General features: G+C 49.0%; 2 protein-coding genes across 3 annotated transcripts; one reads left to right on the top strand and one right to left on the bottom strand.

The window, feature by feature from the left end:
* LOC134036019 (TGF-beta receptor type-1-like) lies at positions 1–15,775 on the top strand. Its single transcript, XM_062480709.1, has 9 exons — positions 1–132; positions 7,780–8,028; positions 8,567–8,803; positions 9,495–9,725; positions 9,940–10,107; positions 10,256–10,412; positions 10,983–11,107; positions 11,442–11,572; positions 12,924–15,775. Exons 1-9 carry the CDS (start codon positions 72–74, stop codon positions 13,047–13,049), a joined length of 1,485 nt encoding a protein of 494 aa, XP_062336693.1. The 5' UTR covers positions 1–71; the 3' UTR covers positions 13,050–15,775.
* A 3,877-nt stretch (positions 15,776–19,652) lies between these two features.
* Positions 19,653–23,863, bottom strand: LOC134036020 (WW domain binding protein VOPP1-like). 2 transcript variants are annotated; one of them, XM_062480710.1, is made up of 5 exons: positions 23,609–23,861; positions 22,540–22,598; positions 20,849–20,926; positions 20,428–20,564; positions 19,653–20,203 (listed from the first exon to the last, which is right to left on the bottom strand). In XM_062480710.1, the coding sequence occupies exons 1-5, from the start codon at positions 23,654–23,656 to the stop codon at positions 20,022–20,024; spliced, it is 504 nt and encodes a 167-aa protein (XP_062336694.1). In that variant the 5' UTR covers positions 23,657–23,861; the 3' UTR covers positions 19,653–20,021. The 2 variants fall into 2 exon arrangements, with proteins under 2 accessions (XP_062336694.1, XP_062336695.1); XM_062480711.1 differs by lacking the exon at positions 20,849–20,926 and having other exon boundaries at positions 23,609–23,863.
* Between the last annotated feature and the right edge of the window lie 128 nt (positions 23,864–23,991).

Below are 23,991 nucleotides of genomic sequence, written 5' to 3'. Positions count from 1 at the left end.
GAAAGTGGAGTGTGAGAAAATACGGACTGACCACTGTTGAGTTGAGTAAATTCCGAGCGACAATAGTTACAATGCGCTGTAATCTAATATGTTTAGTCCTGTTGATTGGACCGTATATCCACATATCTGCTGGTAAGTAACCGAGGCACTGCCTTTTAACGTTTTTGTTCAAACAAGACTTGCTATCTGGAAGTTTTATGTTCACACTCTTGCATCTTGTTTTCAAGAATACTGTTTCCAAAGATGGCGCGGGTCAGGGGGAACTGGGGAGTTGTCAAGAATGTTTATTGTCCAGCGAACAGCCTGACTATTGCTTTTAAGAGAATGGGAGACTTAGACAAAAAAGTCACAATTCCAGCACGTTACTAGGCCCAGGCTTTGGGGAGCTTTTAGTCTCCTTTCTGTGGGACGAAACCGCTCATGTTCAGATACCCACAAAACAATGTCTTGTTGTTGCCGTGGTAAAAGTTACTACAATGCTCTGGTATTTCTTATGTTATTAATGGGCCGCCTTTTTGTTTTAGCTTAACGTGTCTCTGCTGTAGTAAAAATAAATGTAATCAGAACACGCGTATAGACAGACTGCTAACGTATCTTTAATATAACATTCAATTCGGTGTTCTGATGTTAACTGCAGTCGCGCATCAAATGAGGCAATTGAATATAGGCAATATCTCAGCTACATATTGAGATTGTTAGGTTACATTGTTGCACACATTGCGCTCACCGTCGAACGTGTAAGTATGGGTAATAAAGACTTGATTGAAACTAGAAATGTGCTGCATCTGTAGATTCAGATATTCATTTCAAGGTGTTGCATTTATCACATCTGCGGGTCACACTTGATACGAGATATTTAAGGTGGCTAAGCAACACCACGTCGCAGCATTTACCGATTTGTTGGATCATACAAATTAAATAGATATGTTGTTGATTAGGACATAGTGCCATCGTGATATTAACCACAGTGTTTTAAATTAAATCGATTCACGATGCTGTCAAACAATCCCATTCATCATCGTGCACGCTTCTTCACACAAAGCGAGCAGGCAGCCCATCTGGGCGCGTGTGCGGTGATGTGCCCCATCAGTCCACGCGCTGATAGGCCCAGCTGAGAACGGCTCATCTCCACCCTCATCTCGTGTGAATTCTCCCCCACAAACCCCATGGGACCATAAAGGAAATTGTATTATAATGACGTAGTAATTGTGTACTAGAGGTAGAGGGAAAAAGCACCACGAGAGATGGAATTTTCTGATCCAGATCATCGTTTCATTTCCAGTCGTTTCTTCCCGTCCCGGACAAGCGATTGGTTTGGAGCGTTGTTGCTGAAACGCGAGTGATTCTCTCATGAAGTAACAACGAGAAATCGCTGTAGCGCTTTCCTAAAAAAGCTACCGTATTACAGACGAATGAGTTATGGACTACCTCCACGAGCCTGTTAGAGACATGTGATTCTCCTCGTGCCGTGGGACAGCCGTTTAGTGGCTTTCTATCCAAACTGCCGAGGAGAAACCTGTCTTACTGACAGAATGGAGCTGTTTTAGAGACAAAGACAGGCGGATTTGGTGTGTGAAAGCGAGAGAGACTATGTTTGTGCAGACGCGGCATTTGTGTGTGGTTAAGAGAGCAAGTGTTTATGTCAGTTTGATTTACAATGAACTTACAATGTATCGTATACAAAAGCTGTCATTAAAGGGATTCAGGCCTTCAGCTTGGACATGTTTTCTCAGTTGTTTTTCCTCAATAGTTAATGCTGTGATTCTTAACAGGTTGGCAATGCTCACCTGGGTATGTAGACACAGTCTAGGACAGCTGAATATTTAATGGTGTTTATTACTTATATCTTATTCATGAGTGCTTGTGCGTAACCTGGCAGCCTGCTGACCAAACAACTTTAAGCAGTTAATCTGACAAATGTAATTGAAATCCAGTCTGCTACTGTTCAACAGTACCACCCACCATCTCCCTGCTTGATACCAGAGTATAAGTGGGCAGAATCGACTGAGCTTCACTTTTCCTAGTTGGTTCTGAGAGGAGATATTTCTCATACGAAACAGAAAACAAACAAACACCAAACCACATGAGGAGAAACCTGAAACCTGCTTGACTTCTCAGACCAATCCCACCTTCCTTCCCTACCTCCTTCCTTCCTCCCTTTCCTGGAGAAACGATATGTCAGAGAAGAGCTAGATCCCTCGCATCTTCTAGAATGTGTCTTGTGTATGATTACATCTCTTAACGTAAGGCCATGTTACCCAAGTTTGTTCTTTTTTTTTTCTTTCCATAAGTTAGGGTTCTTGTCCTCTCAGGAGCCCATCACTGTGAAGTCTTTTTCTGACAATCCTTCAAGTGAGCGCTTGTATAATAGGAGCAGTTGGGTGGAAAGGCAGAGCCGTTGCGTACTGTAGTGTGCTAGCGAAGAGGCTAGGTGGACGTACGTGACAGGGTGAGTGTGAGCAAGTAGCAGAGCATGTTCCAGTCCCAGACTAAGCACTCAGACAGCGGTTTGGAGAGGAAGTGAAAGACTAGCCAGTGTTACCTCCTCCTGGAATTCATGACTGGAGGGAGGAGAAGGATCGTGTGTGTGCCCAGCTCGGGAGAACTCGCTTTTGCGGTTTAGCTTTGTTGTCAACTATCCTTAAGCCCCTACTTTTGAAGTGGGCCACAGGCTCGAACTAGCTGGAATTTGTTTGCCTTCGAGTAACTTTAATTGAAAAAGTATTTTTCAGCTCATACCGAGTTCAGGAATGTGCTATAGTCTGTTCACGGTGTTAGCCTAGACATTACACGACTGTCCCAGACTCTCTCAGTATGATTCCTCCTTGTCATCATAAGTAAGGTGGTGTCCTTGGTTTGGTTAGGAGTGAAGACTCGGCTACATAATGGTTCAGTGATCTCTCTCTCTCTCTCTCTCTGTGTCTGTTTGACAAGAAATTGTGTCTGGCTTTTTTCTTCTTGGCGTGTCTGTCAGTGAAAGAGAAAAAAGGAACAAAGCAAATGGGGGGGGAAGAGAGAGAGAGAGTGAGTAAGCGAGAGGATAGACAGCGACAAGTTCCCTGAGAAAGATAATTAGTTTTCAGTTGTTTGAATGCTCTCTGCCATTCTCACTGAGAACAGTTTGGAAACCAATTAAGCCAACACTTCTGTGAATCCTTCAGCACGTTCCACTATATACTGCTTCCTGTGCTAGCTGTCTTTCTCTGTACGCTTCACTGTTTTCGTTTCATGAAGTGTGTCTGTGTGTCCGTCATTGTGTGATGGTTGTTTGGCTGTAGGCTCCAAGGACATGAGTAGAGAGGGACTAACAGTCAGGACACAAGAGGTCAACATGCTGGACATCTGCTTGGGCCAGGTCTCCCGTGACACACACACATTCGCACACACAAACAAACACACACACGCACACACACACACACACAAAGCCCAATACCGGTCAAGGACAAAGAAGCTGCTGCAGTCAGTGCTGTAGAGCAGCAGTGCCAGGTTATGACCTATGGCAGTGACAATGTATAGTGATCACACACACACACACTCTGCATAGAGCTGGAAGTGCATTGAAACGTGGGTGGGGGAAGGGAGCAGCACAGCTCTGATTTAATGTGAGGAATACAACAATGGATGGGAGATGGACTTCATGCTCTTTGTGTGTGTGTGTGTGTGTGTGTGTGTGTGTGTGTGTGTGTGTGTGTGTGTGTGTGTGTGTGTGTGTGTGTGAGAGAAACCTCATCAGCATGGTCCGTCAGCTCTGTGTCCCAGGTCAGGGGTGGTGGGGATCTGTGTGTGCCATGGGCGGGCTCTCCAGGGACCCTGTGACACGGCCGTGCTAAGAGGGGGAGGAGAGAGAGGAGAGGGGGAGATGAGGGGAAAAGACAGGGAGATTGGGTGGATGGGGAGGAAGGGAGAGATGGGGATAGAGAGAGAAAGACTGGGGGAGGGGGTGGAGAGATGGAGCGATTCGGAGGAGAGGTGAAAGAAAGCATTAGAAAACAGCCAGGTGCTCTCAAACTTGCCAGCTCCCAAGCCTCTCCCCTGCCTCCTCTGCCCTGCCTTCTCTGCCCTGCCTCCTCTCCCCTGCCTCCTCTGCCCTGCCTTCTCTGCCCTGCCTCCTCTCCCCTGCCTCCTCTGCCCTGCCTTCTCTGCCCTGCCTCCTCTCCCCTGCCTCCTCTGCCCTGCCTCCTCTGCCCTGCCTCCTCTGCCCTGCCTTCTCTGCCCTGCCTCCTCTCCCCTGCCTCCTCTGCCCTGCCTTTTCTGCCCTGCCTCCTCTGCCCTGCCTTCTCTGCCCTGCCTCCTCTGCCCTGCCTCCTGTCCCCTGCCTTCTCTCCTCTGGATTTGAGAAATATGACAAATGTTCTCGCCGTCTCAACACTAACATCCTTGTTCCCCCGGTCTGGCCTCCCCCAGAGAGAGTGTTTAGTGAGAGGGCTGTGGTGGAGAGGAGCGCAGGAGGGGATCACATCAGTGGAAGTGTCATCCATCCTCTTCCACATTATGTAAGCAAAAATGATTGCCAAGGCTAGATAACCACCGCTAAGTTTCATTGTGTCCAGCACATAATGGAAACCTTTCTGGCCTTCCCATTAGATCATTGCGACTGCCATTCAGGAGGCTGACGGTCAGTCGCATCGTCTTGTGTTGACCTCGGCTGCCCTCTGCCTCTCTCCGGCGCAGCCTGGTTCTTCTTCTTTAGGGTCGTGACATGTGATGTAGAGTTCTCCATTGAAAGTGAACACAACTTTGTTTACTGGGAACAAAGCACGCTCTGCTCCTGTAACTTCAGCCCTTGGCTGAATGAGGAGCAATGCTGGCTAGCTGCTCGATTATGTTGTCAAATCTCCAGTCGGCGTGGGAGCTGGGACAAAGCAGAGCTGGAGAATGGCTGCAGAGTCCAGAGAAGCTGCCAGGAGGAGGAGGGGCGGGGGAGAGAGGTGGGGGAGGAGGGGCGGGGGAGAGAGGTGGGGGAGGAGAGTTGGGGGAGGGAGGAATTGATGCTGGATGTGACTGGGCTTGGGAAAGTCCATCTCTGGTTCCCTGCGACGGAGAGGGGAGAGAGGGTCGAGGGAGGAAGATTATGCCAGATGGTGTGAGTTGATGGATGGACATTGAGAGGACAGGCTTAGTAGAGAGAGACAGAGAGACAGAGAGACAGAGAGACAGAGAGACAGAGAGACAGAGAGACAGAGAGAGAGAGAGAGAGAGAGAGAGAGGCTCAGACTTCATTATAGGGCTAGTCTAAGTAGCTGCCAGCCTTCATAATCCAGTCATAGTTCTAATAGTCCCTCCTCTCGTTCTAGGATTTTCACAGATTTGATATAGTATCCAGAGCGACTTACAGTAAGTACAGGGACATTCCCCCCCCAGAGGCAAGTAGGGTGAAGTGCCTTGCCCAAGGACACAACGTCATTTGGCACGGCCAGGAATCGAACTGGCAACCTTCAGATTACTAGCCAGATTCCCTAACCGCTCAGCCACCTGACTCCACATGACCCCTGACCTTCATGACCTTCCTTCCTTTCCTCGTTCTCCCCTTCATTACTTCCTCACTTCCTTGCTCCCTCCCTATATTATTTGTCCCATCCTTTCTTCCTCAGTTCCTTCATTGCTTCCTTCTTCCTGGAGAACTGGTTTCCTGGTGGTACGTGATCACCTCAGGGTGGATCAGTGTTCAGTGGCAGCTTAGGGTTTCTCCCTGCTTGCCTCTCAGCTATCCAGTCCTGTCAGCTCTGCTCTGTCAGCTCTCTGAATATTACAGCAGCCCTGAGCGAGTAGGCCCATCTCTCTTTTATTTCTCTCTCTCTCAAAAAAAGTATTTTTCAGCTCATACCGAGTTCAGGAATGTGCTATAGTCTGTTCACGGTGTTAGCCTAGACATTACACGACTGTCCCAGACTCTCTCAGTATGATTCCTCCTTGTCATCATAAGTAAGGTAAGTAAGTAAGGTGGTGTCCTTGGTTTGGTTAGGAGTGAAGACTCGGCTACATAATGGTTCAGTGATGTCTCTCTCTCTCTCTCTCTCTCTCTCTCTCTCTCTCTCTCTCTCTCTCTCTCTCTCTCTCTCTCTCTCTCTCTCTCTCTCTCTCTCTCTCTCTCTGTCTCTGTCTCTGTCTCTGTCTCTGTCTCTGTCTCTCTCTCTGTCTCTGTCTCTGTCTTTCTCTGTCCATCCCTATTCTCTCTGTCTCTCTCTCTGTCTCTCTCTGTCTCTGTCTCTGTCTTTCTCTGTCCATCCCTATTCCCATAAGTCTATCTCTATTTCTCTCTCTCTGTGTGTGTTAAAGGAATGTAGAGGTCCCCCCCCCCCTCTTTAACGGCCCCTCAGCCCTGCTCTGGTTTCAGCCCAGAGGCCCGTCTAGACCAGCCCAGCGCACACACTCTGATGGGGGCTGTTTGAGGTTAGGGGGCGTTTAGGGGCGTGGGGGAGCAGGCTGCTGAGTCACACAGTGTACAACACCACATCTGGCTTGGGTTACAGCTGGTCACACACACACACAGCATGCTTGGGTTAGAGCTGGTGACACACACACACACACACACACACACACACACACAGCAGGCTTGGGTTAGAGCTGGTGACACACACACACACACAGCAGGCTTGGGTTAGAGCTGGTGACACACACACACACACACAGCAGGCTTGGGTTAGAGCTGGTGACACACACACACACTCCAGGCCGCTTTAACCTGATCCAGCAGGGGTCAAGGACTGACCAGAAGACCTGGTCTTTGCAGTGGAACAACATCCCTGCAGCATCCACACAGGCTCCAGGGTTCAGGCTCCAGGGTTCAGGCTCCAGGGTTCAGGCTCCAGGGTTCAGGCTCCAGGGTTCAGGCTCCAGGGTTCAGGTTCCAGGGTTCAGGCTCCAGGGTTCAGGCTCCAGGGTTCAGGCTCCAGGGTTCAGGCTCCAGGGTTCAGGCTCCAGGGTTCAGGCTCCAGGGTTCAGGCTCCAGGGTTCAGGCTCCAGGGTTCAGGCTCCAGGGTTCAGGCTCCAGGGTTCAGGCTCCAGGGTTCAGGCTCCAGGGTTCAGGCTCCAGGGTTCAGGTTCCAGGGTTCAGGCTCCAGGGTTCAGGCTCCAGGGTTCAGGCTCCAGGGTTCAGGCTCCAGGGTTCAGGCTCCAGGGTTCAGGCTCCAGGGTTCAGGCTCCAGGGTTCAGGCTCCAGGGTTCAGGTTCCAGGGTTCAGGCTCCAGGGTTCAGGCTCCAGGGTTCAGGCTCCAGGGTTCAGGCTCCAGGGTTCAGGTTCCAGGGTTCAGGCTCCAGGGTTCAGGCTCCAGGGTTCAGGCTCCAGGGTTCAGGCTCCAGGGTTCAGGCTCCAGGGTTCAGGCTCCAGGGTTCAGGCTCCAGGGTTCAGGCTCCAGGGTTCACATTGTGGGCTAGCCAGAGCTTCTCTTCAGCCAGGTTAGACTAGGCTAGGCTAGGCTAAGCAGCCCCAGCCATGCACAGGGAGAAATTCTGTTCGTCATCACCTCCTGAGCATCTGTAGCACATTGAAGATGTGTCGCGAGGACGTGTCGGCACACGGTGTGATGTACCTGTCGTGTGAACAACTCACCTCAAGGTCTGAGATGGTTGTAAGACGCGTGTGTGATTCCTAATTCTCTCTCTCCCCATCTCTCTCTCCCCATCTCTCTCTCTCTCTCCCCATCTCTCCCCCCCACGTACCTCCCCCCCACGTACCTCTCTCTCTCCCCCATGTACCTCTCTCCCCCCCCCCCCCCCCCACGTACATCTCTCCCCCCCCCCCCCCCACGTACCTCTCTCTCCGTCTCTCCGTGTCCGCAGGTCTGCAGTGTCACTGCCAGTGGTGCTCCAACAGCACGTGTCACACGGACGGCCTGTGCTTCACCTCCCTGGTGCACCTGGAGGGCCGCGTGGTGTCCCAGAATGCCATGTGCATCCCGGAGGCCGAGCTGTTCCCCAAGGGCCGGCCCTTCGTGTGCGCCCACTCCAAGAGGGACAACCGCGAGGTCATCCCCGTGTGCTGCGACACGGACATGTGTAACCGCGACCCCGACCCCGACGACTACCCAAGTGAGGTCACGTTCAGGAGCTGTGTGGAAAAATGACATTACGTTTGGAAGGAATCGTTTGTGTTGTTTTCTTGGGGGAGATGGCCATGGTCTTTCGCTCTTGCTAGAGACATTTCAGGATATATGTAATCCCTCTACACTCTGCTTGATATGGCAGTTGAGATGGTAGCATGTACACACACACACACACACAGGTGACCAACACAGCAAACTTGTGTTGTCTGAGGGCTGGCTGGGCTATCTCTGGACCAGACACGGTTGAGAAATAGTTTGGAATGTCGAACAGGTTTAGACGAGGTCTCAACACACAGTATTATTTGCCCATCTTATCTCTTATCTGCTGGTCTGTGTGTTTGTGTTTTGCAAGGATGCTTGTGTGTTGAAATGTGAGTACACACAAAATACCATGCGTGCTTTTGGAAATGTGATACACAATATCGGTGTCTACTCTGTTTGTATTGTAAGTGTTGGCCAGCTATAACTCTCCTTCTCCCCTCTCCCTCCCTCCCTTTTCTCTCATCTCCTCCCCTCCCCCCCAGTGCCGACAGAGCAGACCCCGCCCCTAAGCCCGGTGACGCTGGCGGCGGTGATCGCGGGCCCGGTGTGCGTGCTGTGCCTGGTGCTGCTGCTGGTGGTGTACGTGTGCCACAGCCGGGCCGTGCTGCACCACCGCGTGCCCAGCCAGGAGGACCCCGCCCTGGACCACCCCTTCCTGGCCGACGGCTCCACCCTCAAAGACCTCATCTACGACATGACCACCTCCGGCTCAGGCTCAGGTGGGCTCGCTAGGAGAGGGCCGCATCGTGTGGAGAGTTTGTGTGTGTGTGTGTGTGTGTGTGGAAAGTGAGTGTGTGTGTTTGTGGAGTGTGTGTGTGTGTGTGTGGTAAAGGCAAAGAAAACCCGTCTTAAAAAATAATTATTAAACGTATTAAAGAATAAGTATTAGCAGGTGTCCTTGGGTGTTTCTGGTCAATATCTTGTCTGGAAAGAATCTTTTCTCTCTTGTCTGGGGCTGCGCTGTCCTATAAGACCTGTCCTCAGTCCGCAGTTCACCGGGTGTATGAGCCAGCAAAACGCATGTTCTCCGTCAACCAGCGCGTCACATCTACATTTTTATTTAGTCATTTAGCAGACGTTCTTATCCAGAGCGACTTGCAGTAAGTACAGGGACATTCCCCCGAGGCAAGTAGGGTGAAGTGCCTTGCCCAAGGACACAACGTCATTTTGCACAGCCAGAATCGAACCAAAAACCTTCTGATTAATAGCCCGACTCCCTAACCACTAAGCCATCTAGTCCCTGTTCAGCCAGTCCCTGTTCAGCCATCTAGTCCCTATTTCCACACAGGGGACGACCAGGCGGGCTGGAACCATCATCATCATAATAAAGATTTTCTCTAGGATTGCAGCAAATCCTGCGAAATCCTGGAGTGTAGGATCAGCCTCTGTGCTTTCTGTCTCCCCCCGCAGGCCTGCCCCTGCTGGTGCAGAGGACCATCGCCAGGACCATCATCCTGCAGGAGAGCATCGGGAAGGGCCGCTTCGGCGAGGTGTGGCGGGGCCGCTGGAGGGGCGAGGAGGTGGCGGTGAAGATCTTCTCATCGCGGGAGGAGCGCTCCTGGTTCCGCGAGGCCGAGATCTACCAGACCGTCATGCTGCGCCACGAGAACATCCTGGGCTTCATCGCCGCCGACAACAAAGGTGAGACGAGCCCGTGTGTGTCCAGGTGTCTCCCTGGTGACCGCTCTCCCCGCCTCCTCACCTACTGAGGAGTCAGATGGCTGAGCGGTTAGGGAATCGGTCTATTAATCAGAAAGTTGCCGGTTCGATTTCCGGCCGGCCAATGTACTGACCTTTGACCCCAACCGTTCTGATAATGATCTCTCCTGTCTCCTCCCCCCCCCCCCCCCTCCAGATAACGGCACGTGGACCCAGCTGTGGCTGGTGTCGGACTACCATGAGCACGGCTCCCTGTTTGACTACCTGAACCGCTACACGGTGACGGTGGAGGGCATGATCAAGCTGTCCCTGTCCACCGCCAGCGGCCTGGCCCACCTGCACATGGAGATCGTCGGCACCCAAGGTGGCTCAGACGTACCCACACACACGCGCCTTGCTGTCGGCTGAAATCACACGACTACGCCGTTTGAAATAAAAGCAATCCTGTATACCAGGAACACACATGGACTCACCTTCCTGTACCACCCCCCCCCCCCCCCCCCCCCCCCCAGGTAAGCCAGCGATCGCCCACAGAGACCTGAAGTCCAAGAACATCCTGGTGAAGAAGAACGGGACCTGCTGCATCGCTGACCTGGGACTGGCTGTCCGCCACGACTCGGCCACCGACACCATCGACATCGCACCCAATCACAGAGTAGGAACCAAGAGGTAACCACGGGATACGCTCACACACGTACACACACACACACACACACAAACATATGCACTTGTGAAATGATTTGCTCCAGACAAATGCTGTAGAGAACACTTTATTGATATAGCACATTTCATACAAAAATTGCAGCTCAACGTGCTTAACATAAAATCAATAAAAACAATAATACTAGTAATAAAAGTACTAAACTCTTCTGAACACAGGCTGCAGATGTGTGTTGGGTGCAGGGAGGGCCTGAGAGAAACTGTGTGGGGGGGCGAGTATTGATGTTGATTTGAGAGAGTGCCTATGTGTTATGTAGAGGAGGGGGGGCAGTAGTAGTGTTAGAGCCGCCCTCCCACTCCACACACACTCTCACACACACACACTCTCTTGCACTCTTCCCCAGTCAGGTTTTCTTTGTGACATGGATGCCACCCCCCCCCCCCCTCATCACACCCGTGTCCCCCCAGGTCCACTGTGACATTCTCTGCCCTCCGCCCCCCCCCCCCCCCCCCCCAACCACCACCACCTCCCCTGAGCCGAGTGGAGCTAATGTGTGCATGTGTGTGTTTCTTCTCCAGGTACATGGCTCCAGAGGTGCTGGACGACTCCATCAACATGAAGCATTTTGAGTCTTTCAAGAGGGCCGACATCTACGCCATGGGTCTGGTCTTCTGGGAGATAGCACGCCGCTGCTCGATAGGAGGTGGGGTGGAGGGGGAGAGTGAGGGGTGGAGAGGGAGGGGTGGGTGGGGGGAGAGGGATAGGGAGGAGGAGGGGTGGAGGGATATGCATGTACATGTTTTATAGGGATAAATAAAGGATGGACGACTGCCAAGTACCCAGTTAGTTAGATTGTGTGTGTGTGTGTGTGTGTGTGTGCGTGCGCGTGCGTGTGTGCACTGCGTGCAGGGTCACATCAGGTCCCCTGTCACTCCTGTGGGATCCAATAGGAATCCCAAATACAAACGCTCCTCTAACCCAGCCTGTTTTGATTGGTCTGTCAGTAAGAGTGACCTGATGTCCCGCCCCCTTGCCAGGTATCCATGAGGACTACCAGCTACCCTACTATGACCTGGTCCAATCAGATCCCTCAGTGGAGGAGATGAGGAGGGTGGTGTGTGACCAGAAACTGAGAGCAAACATCCCCAACAGGTGGCAGAGCTGTGAGGTGAGAGGATACACACACACACACACACACACCCACACCCACACACACAGACCCCCCCCACACACACACACACTCACACACTGTTCTGAGAGGGTATTCTGACACACTTGAAGATTCATACATGCGTGCTGGTGTGCGCTGTTATGAGAGATTTGAGACACTTGGATACACACACAATGAAGTCAGAGCCTCTCTCTCTCTCTCTCTCTCTATCTGTCTCTCCCTCTCTCTCTCTCTCTCTCTCTCTCTCTCTCTCTCTCTCTCTCGTTAACTGCCAACTCTCTTCCCACTCCGTCTCTCTTCTCTACTAATTTACTCCCCTCAGTGTCTCTTTCTTCTATCTCTCTCTCCTCCTTACTCTCCGTATCTCCACCAACCCTTCTCTCCCCCCCCTCCCCTCTCTCTCTTCTCTTCCGTCTCCCCCCCCCCCTTTTCTTTATTTATTGATGTGTGTTTTATTGCTGGCGAGCAGGCTATTCAATTACAGACAATTGACAGTGCTGCAGCCGCCCTAATGCAATCATGTCCTCCAAGGTTAGTGTGTGTCAGAGACGCCAGGCCCTGGAGGATCTGCAGATAGATCACCAGGCAGCTGCCTCTTCTGCTCCCTCCACACAACTGTGGAGATTGAATAATTAAAAGGCTGTAGTGATGAATAGCCGGGAGAGACACAGGGAGCAGGTCCAGGAGAGACACAGGGAGCAGGTCCAGGAGAGACACAGGGAGCAGGTCCAGGAGAGACACAGGGAGCAGGTCCAGGAGAGACACAGGGAGCAGGTCCAGGAGAGACACAGGGAGCAGGTCCAGGAGAGACACAGGGAGCAGGTCCAGGAGAGACACAGGGAGCAGGTCCAGGAGAGACACAGAGAGGGATGAACGAGGGGGAAAGTCTCTTTTTTTTGCTGTTTGGGTTGATTCGACCATTGTTTGCTCGCTGATACACACACACACACACCCCTAACACACACGTTGGACCCATATAGCCTTTGAGATATGGTGCATAAAGTTTGATCTGCTCTTCAATCAAAACTTTCTTTTCTTTTCCTTTTTTCAAGATCAGATTAGTTGTTGCTTTATATTCTTCTACTTTATTTGCAGTTTAGAGACAAGAAATGTAGATAGAGGGGGAGACACCTGCAGGAAAGTCTTAACCTGGGCCCCTGCATTCAGCGTCACCCAGCTGGTTCCCCCCACGATCACAACGCTCCTGTCAGTCCCGTTCAGGCCACCTGTGTGCTCTCTGCCGCCGTGCCCGCTCACCCGTGCCCCCTCCTGTGCCCCCTCCTGTGCCCCCTTCTGTGTGCTCTCTGCCGCCGTGCCCGCTCACCCGTGCCCCCTCCTGTGCCCGTAGGTTCTGCGTGTGATGGCCAAGATCATGAGGGAGTGTTGGTATGCTAACGGAGCCGCCCGCCTCACCGCGCTGCGCATCAAGAAGTCCCTGTCTCAGCTCAGCCAGCAGGAGGGTATCAAGATGTAAACCACGCATCACTTCCTGTCTCCTCCCCGTCGCTCCTCCCTCTGAGGACAGAGAAGAGGCTGGTGAAGGTGGTCTCTGCCTGGAGCTTTCGAACCCCCCCCCCCCTCCTCCTCCTCCAGAATAACTGCTCACCTAAGAGAAGCAGCTACCCAGACATGCAAACCCTGGGTCAGCCAGGCCTTAACCCACAGCGCCTGGTCCCTAAGACTGGAGAGGACAACTTGGTAGGGATATGGGGGCTGGGTCTTGGAGACATTCCTTCCGGATTTTTTGGTTTTAATTTTTAACCCTATGGGTCCACGCCCAACTCCTTAACCTCCACCCCCCTCCCCCCCCCACACCAATATCTGACCCCACCCCTACCTCCCAATGGTAAGGAATTCTGGCCTTTTCAGAATACCTCTACAGTGATATTTGCATCAACACTAGGACCGGCAATATCTTTTAAACAGGGTTTTAATCCAAACTGAAAAACAGTCTCATGCATTTTTTCATTCATTTAAAAAAAAATATATATATATATATCCTGTAACGAACATCGTCTCAGTCTTACAGATGCCTGATCTATAGCGTGTTCAGTTTTTCTGTCAGAACAAGACAGACCATGACCTCATTCAGCCTTGTCAAATATGCAGTCAAACTTCGCAATATTTACTTTATTGCTATGTATATATACGTTTCTATAAATGTGAGTGTGTATATATGGGTATTTTGTATATAATTGATGTGTGATCAAACGTATATGTATGTAATCTTTAGTTCTCACACCTAAGCTGATAGATATACATGTATACCTCTGCTGTATACTCTGTTGTTCTATGTATATGGTGAATGTGTTCTTACCACCATACTGTTTAGGAGTATGTATAGGTACATACACAGCCTTACAGTAAGCTGATAGACCTACATGTATACCTCTATATTTAATACAAACGCCTCAGTGGGCTCTCAGATAAGAGCGCGAGGTGCTACAAATTGATCTGCCGTTCTGAACTCCTTTGCTGTGTGCACATTGCATACTCTACTGGTCGAAATAGCCTTAGTATCTCCCTGACTCCTCAGGAAAGAGACACTCATGTATTCGCTAGGAGAAGGATGCAGTGGAGGTCTTTGTTGCCACGGAACCGATGATCTGAACCCTGAGTTTGTGGTTCACTCTGGTGTTGCCTGGGCAATGAAAGTCTTGAGGGGAAAATATATTATTATTGAGGCTTTTATTGTGAAGGAGGTTGTACATACCCATTCAAGGCTTTCCTTGTGAAGGATGTTGTATGAAACCGTTATGTTTAGGCTTTTATTATGAAGGAGCATTTATAAGACATATCCATAGTTATATGCTTTGGGGCTTTTGATATATACGGCCTTTTGTTTGTTTGAGGGAATTTTTCGTAATATTCTTAATTCTGAAGGTACATGGAGCCCTTTTGATTTGACTACATATATGTATGAAAGACTGATGTTGTTATTGCTTGTACCGTTATATTATTTTGCTGCTAACTAGATAGCTGGACATGCACACGCTGTCCTCTCGTGGCCTCTCTACTTATTACTGTCTTAATTTGTAGGTTAGGACAGAGAGAGCTAACCAAACATGAGCTTTTCTGTACGTTAGCGATCTCTCTCTCTCTCTCTCTGTGTCTCTCTCACTGCAACGTTTCTCTTTAGCAATAAGTGCCCTTGTGTGTCACGTGGTGATTGTGGTTGATTTAACGCTATGCCTGCTAGGCTCTGTGGCGTGCGCTCTGTACAGACCGCATATCAGACAAAGCTAAGAGAAATGGATAGTATTGGGATACAACTATGGTCATGGGAATGGTGATACAACTATCCCACAGTCAGCACAGTGATATTGCGTAAGTCTAAAAGTGCCATAAAAAGACATCCAGGCTTTTCATCTACTTTCCATCTACGTTTGCGAGGTTTCTATTTTACAAAACAAAAATCCTGCTTCAAGCAACCAAAATTGACCTGAGAGAGTGCCATGTTAAGACTGAAGTACATTTCTTAAGTGTTAGATTTTGTTTCAAAACAGAAGGGTATCCGGCAGGCTGTGCTCAGAAATGATAGTAGCTACTGGAAAACGAGAGATTGTTTAGTTTGTCGTGTTTGTTCGAGTTGAGAGCAAGACGAAGATAGATATTGCTGCTACTAAAACCAAATAAAGTATTACTTGTGGGTGAGAGAGATGGAGAGAGGGGCATCTTCTGTGGAGAAACAATGCAAATTTGCCAGCGGTCTCCAACCCACCCACAGGAAGTTACCGTTTCTTCAGAGGGTTGGAGAGCATTGGGCCGGGCGGTATCCAGCCGAGTCATCACATCTCAACACCTCATCTTATCTGCTGCCTCTAGGATCATTCAGGTGCCCCAGTGACGCCCCCACCCATCACGGATTGAGAAAAAGGGGTTGTTAGCGGACCTGTAGGGAGAGTAGTGGGCAGGTTAGCGTGGCGAGTGGAAAGGCAGGATCCAGGTAGAGATACAGCCTTAGAACTCCAACTAGCTCGGACACACCAGCTAGTCTGGCTGGAGTTAGCAACCGTGCATATTTCCCCCCCTTTACAATGTCAAAAATGGTGTTTTATATCAAGTTGTTTCTGTTCCTTCCTGTTTGTTCTGTGCTTTGGATGTCCTCTACTATGCTAAGTGTAAGGTGCTGCATACTTTTATACATGCAATTCCATCGTTTAAAAAAAACGGACACATCTGTTTTAGTGTGTCTGGGGGGGGGGGGGGGGGGGGGAACCTTTGACCGGATGTTTGTGTGTGTGTGTGTGTGTGTGTGTGTGTGTGTGTGTGTGTGTAAAGAATGATCTTCATCCCCGTGTGCAGCAGTCTGAAGCTGTTAGCACACAGACCATAGAGTGGGCAGTCACTCAGGGTGTTTAGTGCCAACATCATCATCAGCAGCAGCTGTGATGTCACCTCCAGGACAGGGCCTGAAGGTTTAGCCGGGCTGCACTGGTTCACAGCTCAGTTGGCTGTAGCGTTGATGTCATTGTCGAGTGTTCCCCCTCATCGGGTCACGAGTGTACCAGGTCACGTGCCATGCAGTGCATGTCCAGCCCAGTGCGTTCAGAACCTTATGGGTCTGTTCTGACAGTGCCTATTGCTGGAACGTTCTATAAATGGAACCACAGACACAAACATGCTGTCACGTTTGATCATATCATGGATTGTTGTTCTTCTGAAAAGGCATGGAAGAACCCCTTGGGTGGGAGCGATGCGATGTTTATCCAAGACGAGGTGTCGTGAAGTTGGACCTCAACAGATCTGTGGTGTTTCTTTTGATTTACCTCAAATGTACATAGGAATATTATTTTCTTTGTTTTCTTCCACTCTGACATTCTGTTTCTTCGAGATATGAGAGAGAAATGCACATTTTTGTTCTGTGTGTGTCAGCTGTAGTCACTGTCCGGGATTCCCCCATAGGAAGGAATCCTACTTTCTAGGTTATGTTGGACTGTCATATATCTGAAAAAAAAGTGTTCAAAAATGTGTTGATGTTATTTTTAAAGAATGTTTAATTTCAAAATGATGTAACACTGTCCGAGGTGACTTTTGGAGGGAGCGGCCTACGATCCCAACCCTGGCCCATTCCTCCTTCTGGAATGTTCCTGTAGATCTGCAGAGGTTGGGTAGGTCTAAACAGCATGGCTACAGAACCATCCTGCCCCCTGGCTGGCCAGATGGGACTGCAGCCATCTTCATCAGGTCTGTCCATCCCCTGTAAGATCTACAGGTCTAAGGTCGCTAAGGGTAACGTAGGGTTTATTCGAGTGCTCCTAATGATCTGGTGATGCCAGAAAGGGTTGGGATGTTTGTCTAGACAGCATTAGGAAGAGTGCATTCTCCCTACGTAAAGACATGTGCATCCACTTGTGTAATGTGTTTAAGAGAGTATCATATCGGGAGTGAGAAGAGATGATTATCTTGTGAAGTAAGGAATTTTGTGAATAAATGTATACACATTTCTTTACTTTGGTCTTTTTTTGTTGGCTGTCAAAAATGCCCCTTTTAGTGCATAAAGGGACGCCTGTACTGTGGAACTCTAGTACCAATGTTAATTCCTTCATATAGTACTATAGTTTGCTAGCATGTCATGAAAAGTGTGATGTAAACGAGAAACTCAAATATCCGGAGTGTAATTTAAGAACCCTATGTTGGTAATGGAAAAGACAACTTGAAAATAGTTTTTAGACTTGTTTTACTTTATCGAAGATTTGTCACCTTTTCCATCTCCCTCCTCTCTATCCATCTTCCACAACCACTTAACGGTTTTCTCTCTCTTCCGAATCTCCTGGTGGATGTGATTAAGGTGTTCTACGGAAAGAGATTTTTCTCCAGTGAAATATACAGTGATTTGATCTTGGCTCGTCTTATCTGTACCTGAGAGGAATGACAGTCTCTGGAACATTCTGCAGAGTGTCTTGGCAGTTTGAGAATGTACCACCTCACATCTCTTCTCCTTTCTCTGCCCTCCCCGGGCTACTTTGGCATTCACCGACCTACTTCCATTGCCTTTAAAGCAACCTACATTTGAAAAGAACATTTCTCTAGTGCATACGGAAGTAAGACATGACATTCTTTCGTTATCAAACTAAACGGTACACGACCGAAGGTTAAAAGGCACATTCATGAGAAATACATACACACACACACAAAAACAAGAACTCCTTTGACGAACGCCTCGTTTACAGTTGTCTTTATAAAGCCTCGGCACAGCTGAGAGGCCGTGCACGTCTCTGTCACTCTCCTCGCACACGCACCTCGCACACGCGCCCTCGCACCCCTCTGTGGCCTTGCTCATCACCTCTTTCTCACTGCTCGTTGATCTCTCCACCGTCCTTCTCCGCATCTCCGTCCATATCTGGTGCTCATTAACTCCTCTTCTCTCTCCTTGCTCTCCATCTCCCCTACGCGTCTCTCGCTTTTTTCCCTTTCCTTTCAGTTGCTCCCTTTATTCAGTTTATAAGGTCTTTGAGTGATTCAATGCTTAGTGTGCCCCAATTTCTGCTTGCAGAAGAGTAGACAACAGATTAGTGAATAGCTGTCTAGACTTGGAGGACATGAAAGAGAGGATGCTGTGGAGCCTGGATGAGACGGGTAGGCCATGGTCCGTATCACGTCCCCTGGACTCCAGCACACACGGCGACGTCCAGCGTTGTGGGACGTGAATACAAACACATCATGGACGGCCTCAGTCTGACTCTGGTGTTCCAGAAGCCTCCCTTAACCCTCGTGCTGCCTTCGGGTCACATGACCCAAAGGTTCATAACGAACCATCATTGTGTTTACCCAATTTTACCCAATACAAAACCAAATAAAAATACTTTTCTTTTAACCTTCGCAATGTGGGGGGTCTGAGACAGCCCGACGGTTAAAAGAAAATGCTTCACTTTGTTTTTGTATGCGGTAAAGTTGTCGCAATACGACGGTGGGTCACAATGACTGATGGGTCAGAACGACCCGAGGAGAACACAAGGGTTAACTGTGTTGTTATAAAACAGGGTGAAGCATTTTGAGGTGGAAGAACACATTTGTTTGTGTTGATATGTATGCATGGAAATCCCTACCATGTTGTCGTATTGATATTGATATCGATTCATCCCGCATCCTGTTGATACAGAGGACTCATCGTTGTGAAAGCAAGCGGTGGGTTGAGGTTCTGTAATCAAATGCAGAGCTACCAGCATGTCATCTCTTCACCAGACTGTTGGAGGTACTAGACCAGTGGTTCTTAACCCTGTTCTCAGGGAACCCCTGTCCTGCATGTTTTAGATGTTTCCCTGCTCCAACACACCTAATTCAAATAAATGGGTCGTTATCTAGCTCTGTAGAAGCCTGGTAACAAACATGCATTTGAATCAGGTGTGTTGGAGCCAAGAAACACCTAAAACATGCAGGACAGGGGCTCCCTGAGGACAGGGTTAAGAACCACTGTACTAGACACTCGTTGCCCTTGTGCTGCCTTCGGGTCACATGACCCAAAGGTTCATAACGAACCATTGTTGTGTTTACCCAATTTTACCCAAAATAAAAATAATTTTCTTTTAACCTTTGCAATGTGGGGGGTCTGAGACAGCCCAACGGTTAAAAGAAAATGCTTCACTTTGTTTTTGTATGCTGTAAAGTTGTCGCAATATGACGGTGGGTCACAATGACTGATGGGTCAGAATGACCCGAAGATAACACAAGGGTTAAGTATGTCGTCCAGAGTAATGCGCATCAGCTCCTGTAGGGCTGTGAGTGTGTTTGTGAATGGAGTGGAGTAGCTATCTGTTTGGCAGCCTAGTCATCTCTGCCCCGGGCCAAAGCCTAGCTTCCCAGGGAGCGTATACAGACAACAATGTTCTACAGAGCCCCGTTAACACAGAAACACACACTCTTACTGAGTGTATTTACTTACTCTTACTCCCACATGTTCAGGCTAAGTTTGCTCAAACACTGTACGTACCTAAACCACAACATGACAATTCCCTCAGAAAGAAAGGTACTGGCCAATCTTTGCCAAAGCATAACTATGTCTTTGGATGTAGGGCCGTCAGATTGAGGTTTCATACTGACACCTAGTGGCAGATAGAAACATGACCGTACACCCATGTTGGTGAAAAATAGTCAAACTTTATTATCATACACAAGCTGGTGAGACAAAGCTGTCGTAGGTTAGTTGAGAACAAAGTGAAAATATAGTTGGAGATGGGGACCGTAAACTACATCTGAATTCATTCATAAATTGCATAGGTAATAAACTACAGTGATCCTCGTTGACTGATGTCTTTTTTGTGACTCTAATATGTATATTTTGCCCCTATCTGAAGGAACCAAAAAAGGCTCCATCCCTTCAACCCACTTGGACTAAGGGCTTATCTTGACTGGATCTGGTCGTAGATCAGTAATTAACCTCATGGAAGGAAGAACGTATTGAGTATTGAGACTCAGCCTAGGGAGGAGTATTGAGACTCTCCCGGGGTTATTTCTTCTGTGTCTCCTGCTGCACCTGTTCGTAGGGCGGAGGCGGGAGGCTGCAGTAGGCAGGTGGAGGAGGGTAGGATGCCGTCGCATGGGAGGGGTGTGGCTGCAGGGGGTAGGCGGGGCTTAGCATGACGCCTCCCCCTGGATCCCCATAGTTCTGCAGAACGTTCCGCTGCAGACCTGGATGAGAGAACCATGGTCCGATGATCAGAGAGAGAGGGGGGGGGGGGGTGGGGTGCTTTCACAAGGTCATGCACCATCTATATATTACCTTGTTTCATAACTCGGTTTCATAACACTGACGTAGACGATGTCAGCCGTGACAACCGTATGGAGTGCTGTATAGATCCCTTTGCTAGGCATCCGTGATCTGATTGGTTGGAGGCCTGGGCATGGTGACTCACCTGAGGTGGTGATTGGCTGTCTTGTGAAGTGGACGTTGAAGGAGTTGGGCTCGTCGGGGATGGGGGAGGGGTACATCCGTCTACGCAGGAAGACCCCAGCCCCGCAGCAGAACACCACGCCCAGCATCAACACCAGCCTGGAACAGGAGGGCACACACACATACACACACATACGCACACAGCAGTCTAACTCCCAGTTACCCAGTAACAGACCTCCTTGAACAGAGGAGGATCTTATGTAGGCATGCACAGAGATGAAGGGATAAAGAAACAGATACAGGACAGCGATAATTTCATCAGACAGGTTGGATGGATGGAGGGTTGGATGGATGGAGAGTTGGCTGGATGGTTGGATGGAGGGTTGGATGGATGGTTGGATGAATGGTTGGATGAATGGATGGATGGTGTAGAGGTTCCTCACCAGAAGTACCAAAGTCTCTGGATGGAGAGAGCTCTGACACAACATCTCGTACCACAGCAGTCCTCATACGAACGACAGCTACACACACACAGGACACACACACACCGAGGAAGACATACGATTAGAACAAACGCTGCTCCTGCGCACACACAGGACACACACATGCACAGGACACACACATTTACATTACATTTAGTCATTTAGCAGACGCTCTTATCCAGAGCGACTTACAGTAAGTACAGGGACATTCCCCCGAGGCAAGTAGGGTGAAGTGCCTTTTCCAAGGACACAACGTCATTTTGCACGGCCGGGAATCGAACTGGCAACCTTCAGATTACTAGCCCGATTCCCTCACCGCTCAGCCACCTGACTCCCCGTGCACAGGACACACACACATGCAGAGGACACACACACACAGGACACACACCACATTGGGGTTCACACAGATCTGCCATTATAGGCCGACTGTGAGTGTGATGAGAGCTCCGATGGGACAGTTGTCTAACAAATGACTAATGTTCTGGGAACTAAAGATGAATAGACCACATTCCCCACAGAATCCCTGCTCATATACTGTTTGTATCATACCCTAGCATGGCTTGAAAGAAGCCTTTCATCAAGTGAATTTTCTGTTTCAAGACACTAATGAATTTATTGAATCATTTGTTCATTTATCAACTTAAGCTTTGGCCGCTGGCCAACAGACAAGTTCAGTTCCCAGTTCTTTCATGTGTGCTCTCTCTGTGTGTGTGTGTGTGTGTGTGTGTGTGTGTGTGTGTGTGTTTGTGTGTCTCCCTCTCCCCTGCAGACAGAATGACAGCACCTGTATACACCAAAGCTCATGATGTATTGCTGCTATAGTGTTTCTGTTCCAAAACAGCTCTGGTTCACACACACGCATGAACACACACACACACACACGTTCACGAAAAGGGGTGGATAATAATAGGAAAGAGATATGTAAAACAGAGCTTATTTTTATTTTTCAGGGGAATGTATTTTGGCCAGCCTTTGCCATTGTCATGTCAGATTCCGCAGGGTCTCAGAGTGTCTGATGGTGTTTGTGTGTGTATAAGAGAGAAAAGCATGTTTACAAGTGACATGAATGTGTTTTTCATCTACAGGCAGACATGTTGAACTAGACTGGAGGGAGTCTGGATGATGCTGCTGTGGTTTAAATTTTTTCTGAAGCTTAAAGATTTAAGATAAAACAGATCCTCTACTAAGCTGCAAACACAAAATCCTGCCTAAATAAGCTACAATCCTGACTGAATGGACAGTTATGCACTTCTATGACGAATCCAAAGTGTGTTTCTGTCTGCGTGCAAATGTGTGTGTGTGTGTGTGTGTGGGAGAATGTGTGTGTGTGTGTGAACGTGTGTGTCCTGTTTGCAACACTCTCTCCGCTCCCCAACTCCAACGTCAGTCCCTACATATTTAATATCTCCTCCTGCAGCAGCACGTCTCCAAATAAGACGAGACTCTTTTAGCGCAGGCTTCTGTTAAAGGGGCCCTCCCAGGACCCCGAGACACACATGACTCGGGGCCTCCTATAGCATCACAGCTGGTGTGTTTATGTCTGTTCCTCATACCGGGGGAGAGGGGATGTAGTTACGCAACCTTGCTGCTGGGGTTCTAATGCTGCAGTGCTGGAATTTTCCCTGCTGTTGATGTTTAGTCGTTGGACTCACATGAAGTAGATGGGGTAGCCTCCTTCGAAGTACCAGCAGTACTTCTTGTTGGCGGAACACTGCGGTGAACGAGAGACAAACGTGGGATGAGAAACTGTCAAACGTCGAGATTTTATTTCCTCGATTGTGACACACGTCAGCAAATGCCCGACATAGGAACAGGAAATATGTGGGACCAGACGTCCAAGAACTGATATAAATGACGAATGACAACCCCTTTTGCCGTGAGAATTGACCAATAACACCCCCCCCAGCCCCCCCCCCCCCCCCCATCCTGACCTTTGCCCCGCCTCGGCTGGTCAGCCAAGGAGCTAGCCGGGCACAGAGACAACAAGTCCACAAAGAGCTGCTTGTCTCCACAGCGCTCTCTGACAACAATCAACAATGGTCAGTAGACGAGGAGGCTGTGTGTACGTGTGATGTGGGGTGAGTGAAAATGGGAATGTGTGTGGGTGTGTGTTGAGTGAGTGAGTAAGTGTGTGTGTGTGTGTGTGTTGAGTGAATCTGGGTGGGTGTGTCTGCTTTAATTGCATATGCAGCTGTGATAGTGATAGCAGCTGTGATAGTGATAGACAGAACATTATATAAATACAATATTTTCATCATCTTCAAAACACTATTCAACCCATTTGTTTTTCCACAACTGTTACGCAATGTTTGCTAAAATATGAGCTCAAATTTGAAGAGATGCATTGTCTTAGCCTTTCATCCACTTTACTGTAGGATACACATCCAAAGCTATCAGAGGTTATCCTCTTATTTACAGTCCTACATATACCCCTCTCTCATTGCTGTGGCCTGCATGCATCATTTTCTAGTATTTTCTTTGTTCAAAATCATACTTCTGATTAACAATTCCATGTGAATGTACAACACCGGAGTTGACGATATCGATTACATACATTCACGATAGAATACTATGACATCGATTTTTAAATGTAGAGTTTATCTTTGTCATTCCTGGACTGTGTGGGGCTGACAGACCTCAACAGCACATAATCACCCCTCGCGATGTCGTCGGGCTACATTTGTCACTGGAAGTCACTGGAAAACTCAGTTGCGCACTCACCTCATCAACCAACCAAAGAAGAAGAATGACACCAGACATAAAATCCATAGTTTACGAAATGTCCACCGAGAAACAATGTTCGTCTAAAGCATTTCGATTCATATATTTGATCTATCTAATATGAACATTTCGCTGTCGCAATCCTCTTCTCTCATCTTGGCCAGTCCACCAGTCTAGCGCGGCCCACCGTGTTTACGCATGGCCAACGGGACGTCCCGCTCGAGAGGCTGCGCAGCTAGAGACACGGTGTCTGTTTTGTCCCGGTATCGTTATTACATCGCTGATTCATAGGCTTCTCTTAAAGTCGTAGGCTTCTCCTTATTAAAAACGTGACTATGTTGGATTCCCATGCATACAAATTATTCTCAGAGATGGCAAAACAA

Source organism: Osmerus eperlanus, chromosome 16 (assembly GCF_963692335.1).
Source record: "Osmerus eperlanus chromosome 16, fOsmEpe2.1, whole genome shotgun sequence".
NCBI classification, from domain to species: Eukaryota; Metazoa; Chordata; class Actinopteri; order Osmeriformes; family Osmeridae; genus Osmerus; species Osmerus eperlanus.
This window is presented reverse-complemented; position numbering and strand designations above follow the sequence as displayed.

What these genes read in the sequence shown, in the direction of transcription:
- LOC134036020 (XM_062480710.1), bottom strand. Translation starts at nt 23,656, where the DNA reads ATGGATTTTATGTCTGGTGTCATTCTTCTTCTTTGGTTGGTTGATGAG. An exon ending in CAGAGACTTTGGTACTTCTG is followed by an intron (nt 20,565 to 20,848) that starts GTGAGGAACCTC and finishes CTCCTGTTCCAG; the next exon opens with GCTGGTGTTGATGCTGGGCG. An exon ending in ACAGCCAATCACCACCTCAG is followed by an intron (nt 20,204 to 20,427) that starts GTGAGTCACCAT and finishes TCTCTCATCCAG; the next exon opens with GTCTGCAGCGGAACGTTCTG.
- LOC134036019 (XM_062480709.1), top strand. Translation starts at nt 72, where the DNA reads ATGCGCTGTAATCTAATATGTTTAGTCCTGTTGATTGGACCGTATATC. An exon ending in CACCTCCGGCTCAGGCTCAG is followed by an intron (nt 8,804 to 9,494) that starts GTGGGCTCGCTA and finishes CTCCCCCCGCAG; the next exon opens with GCCTGCCCCTGCTGGTGCAG. An exon ending in CACAGAGTAGGAACCAAGAG is followed by an intron (nt 10,413 to 10,982) that starts GTAACCACGGGA and finishes TTTCTTCTCCAG; the next exon opens with GTACATGGCTCCAGAGGTGC.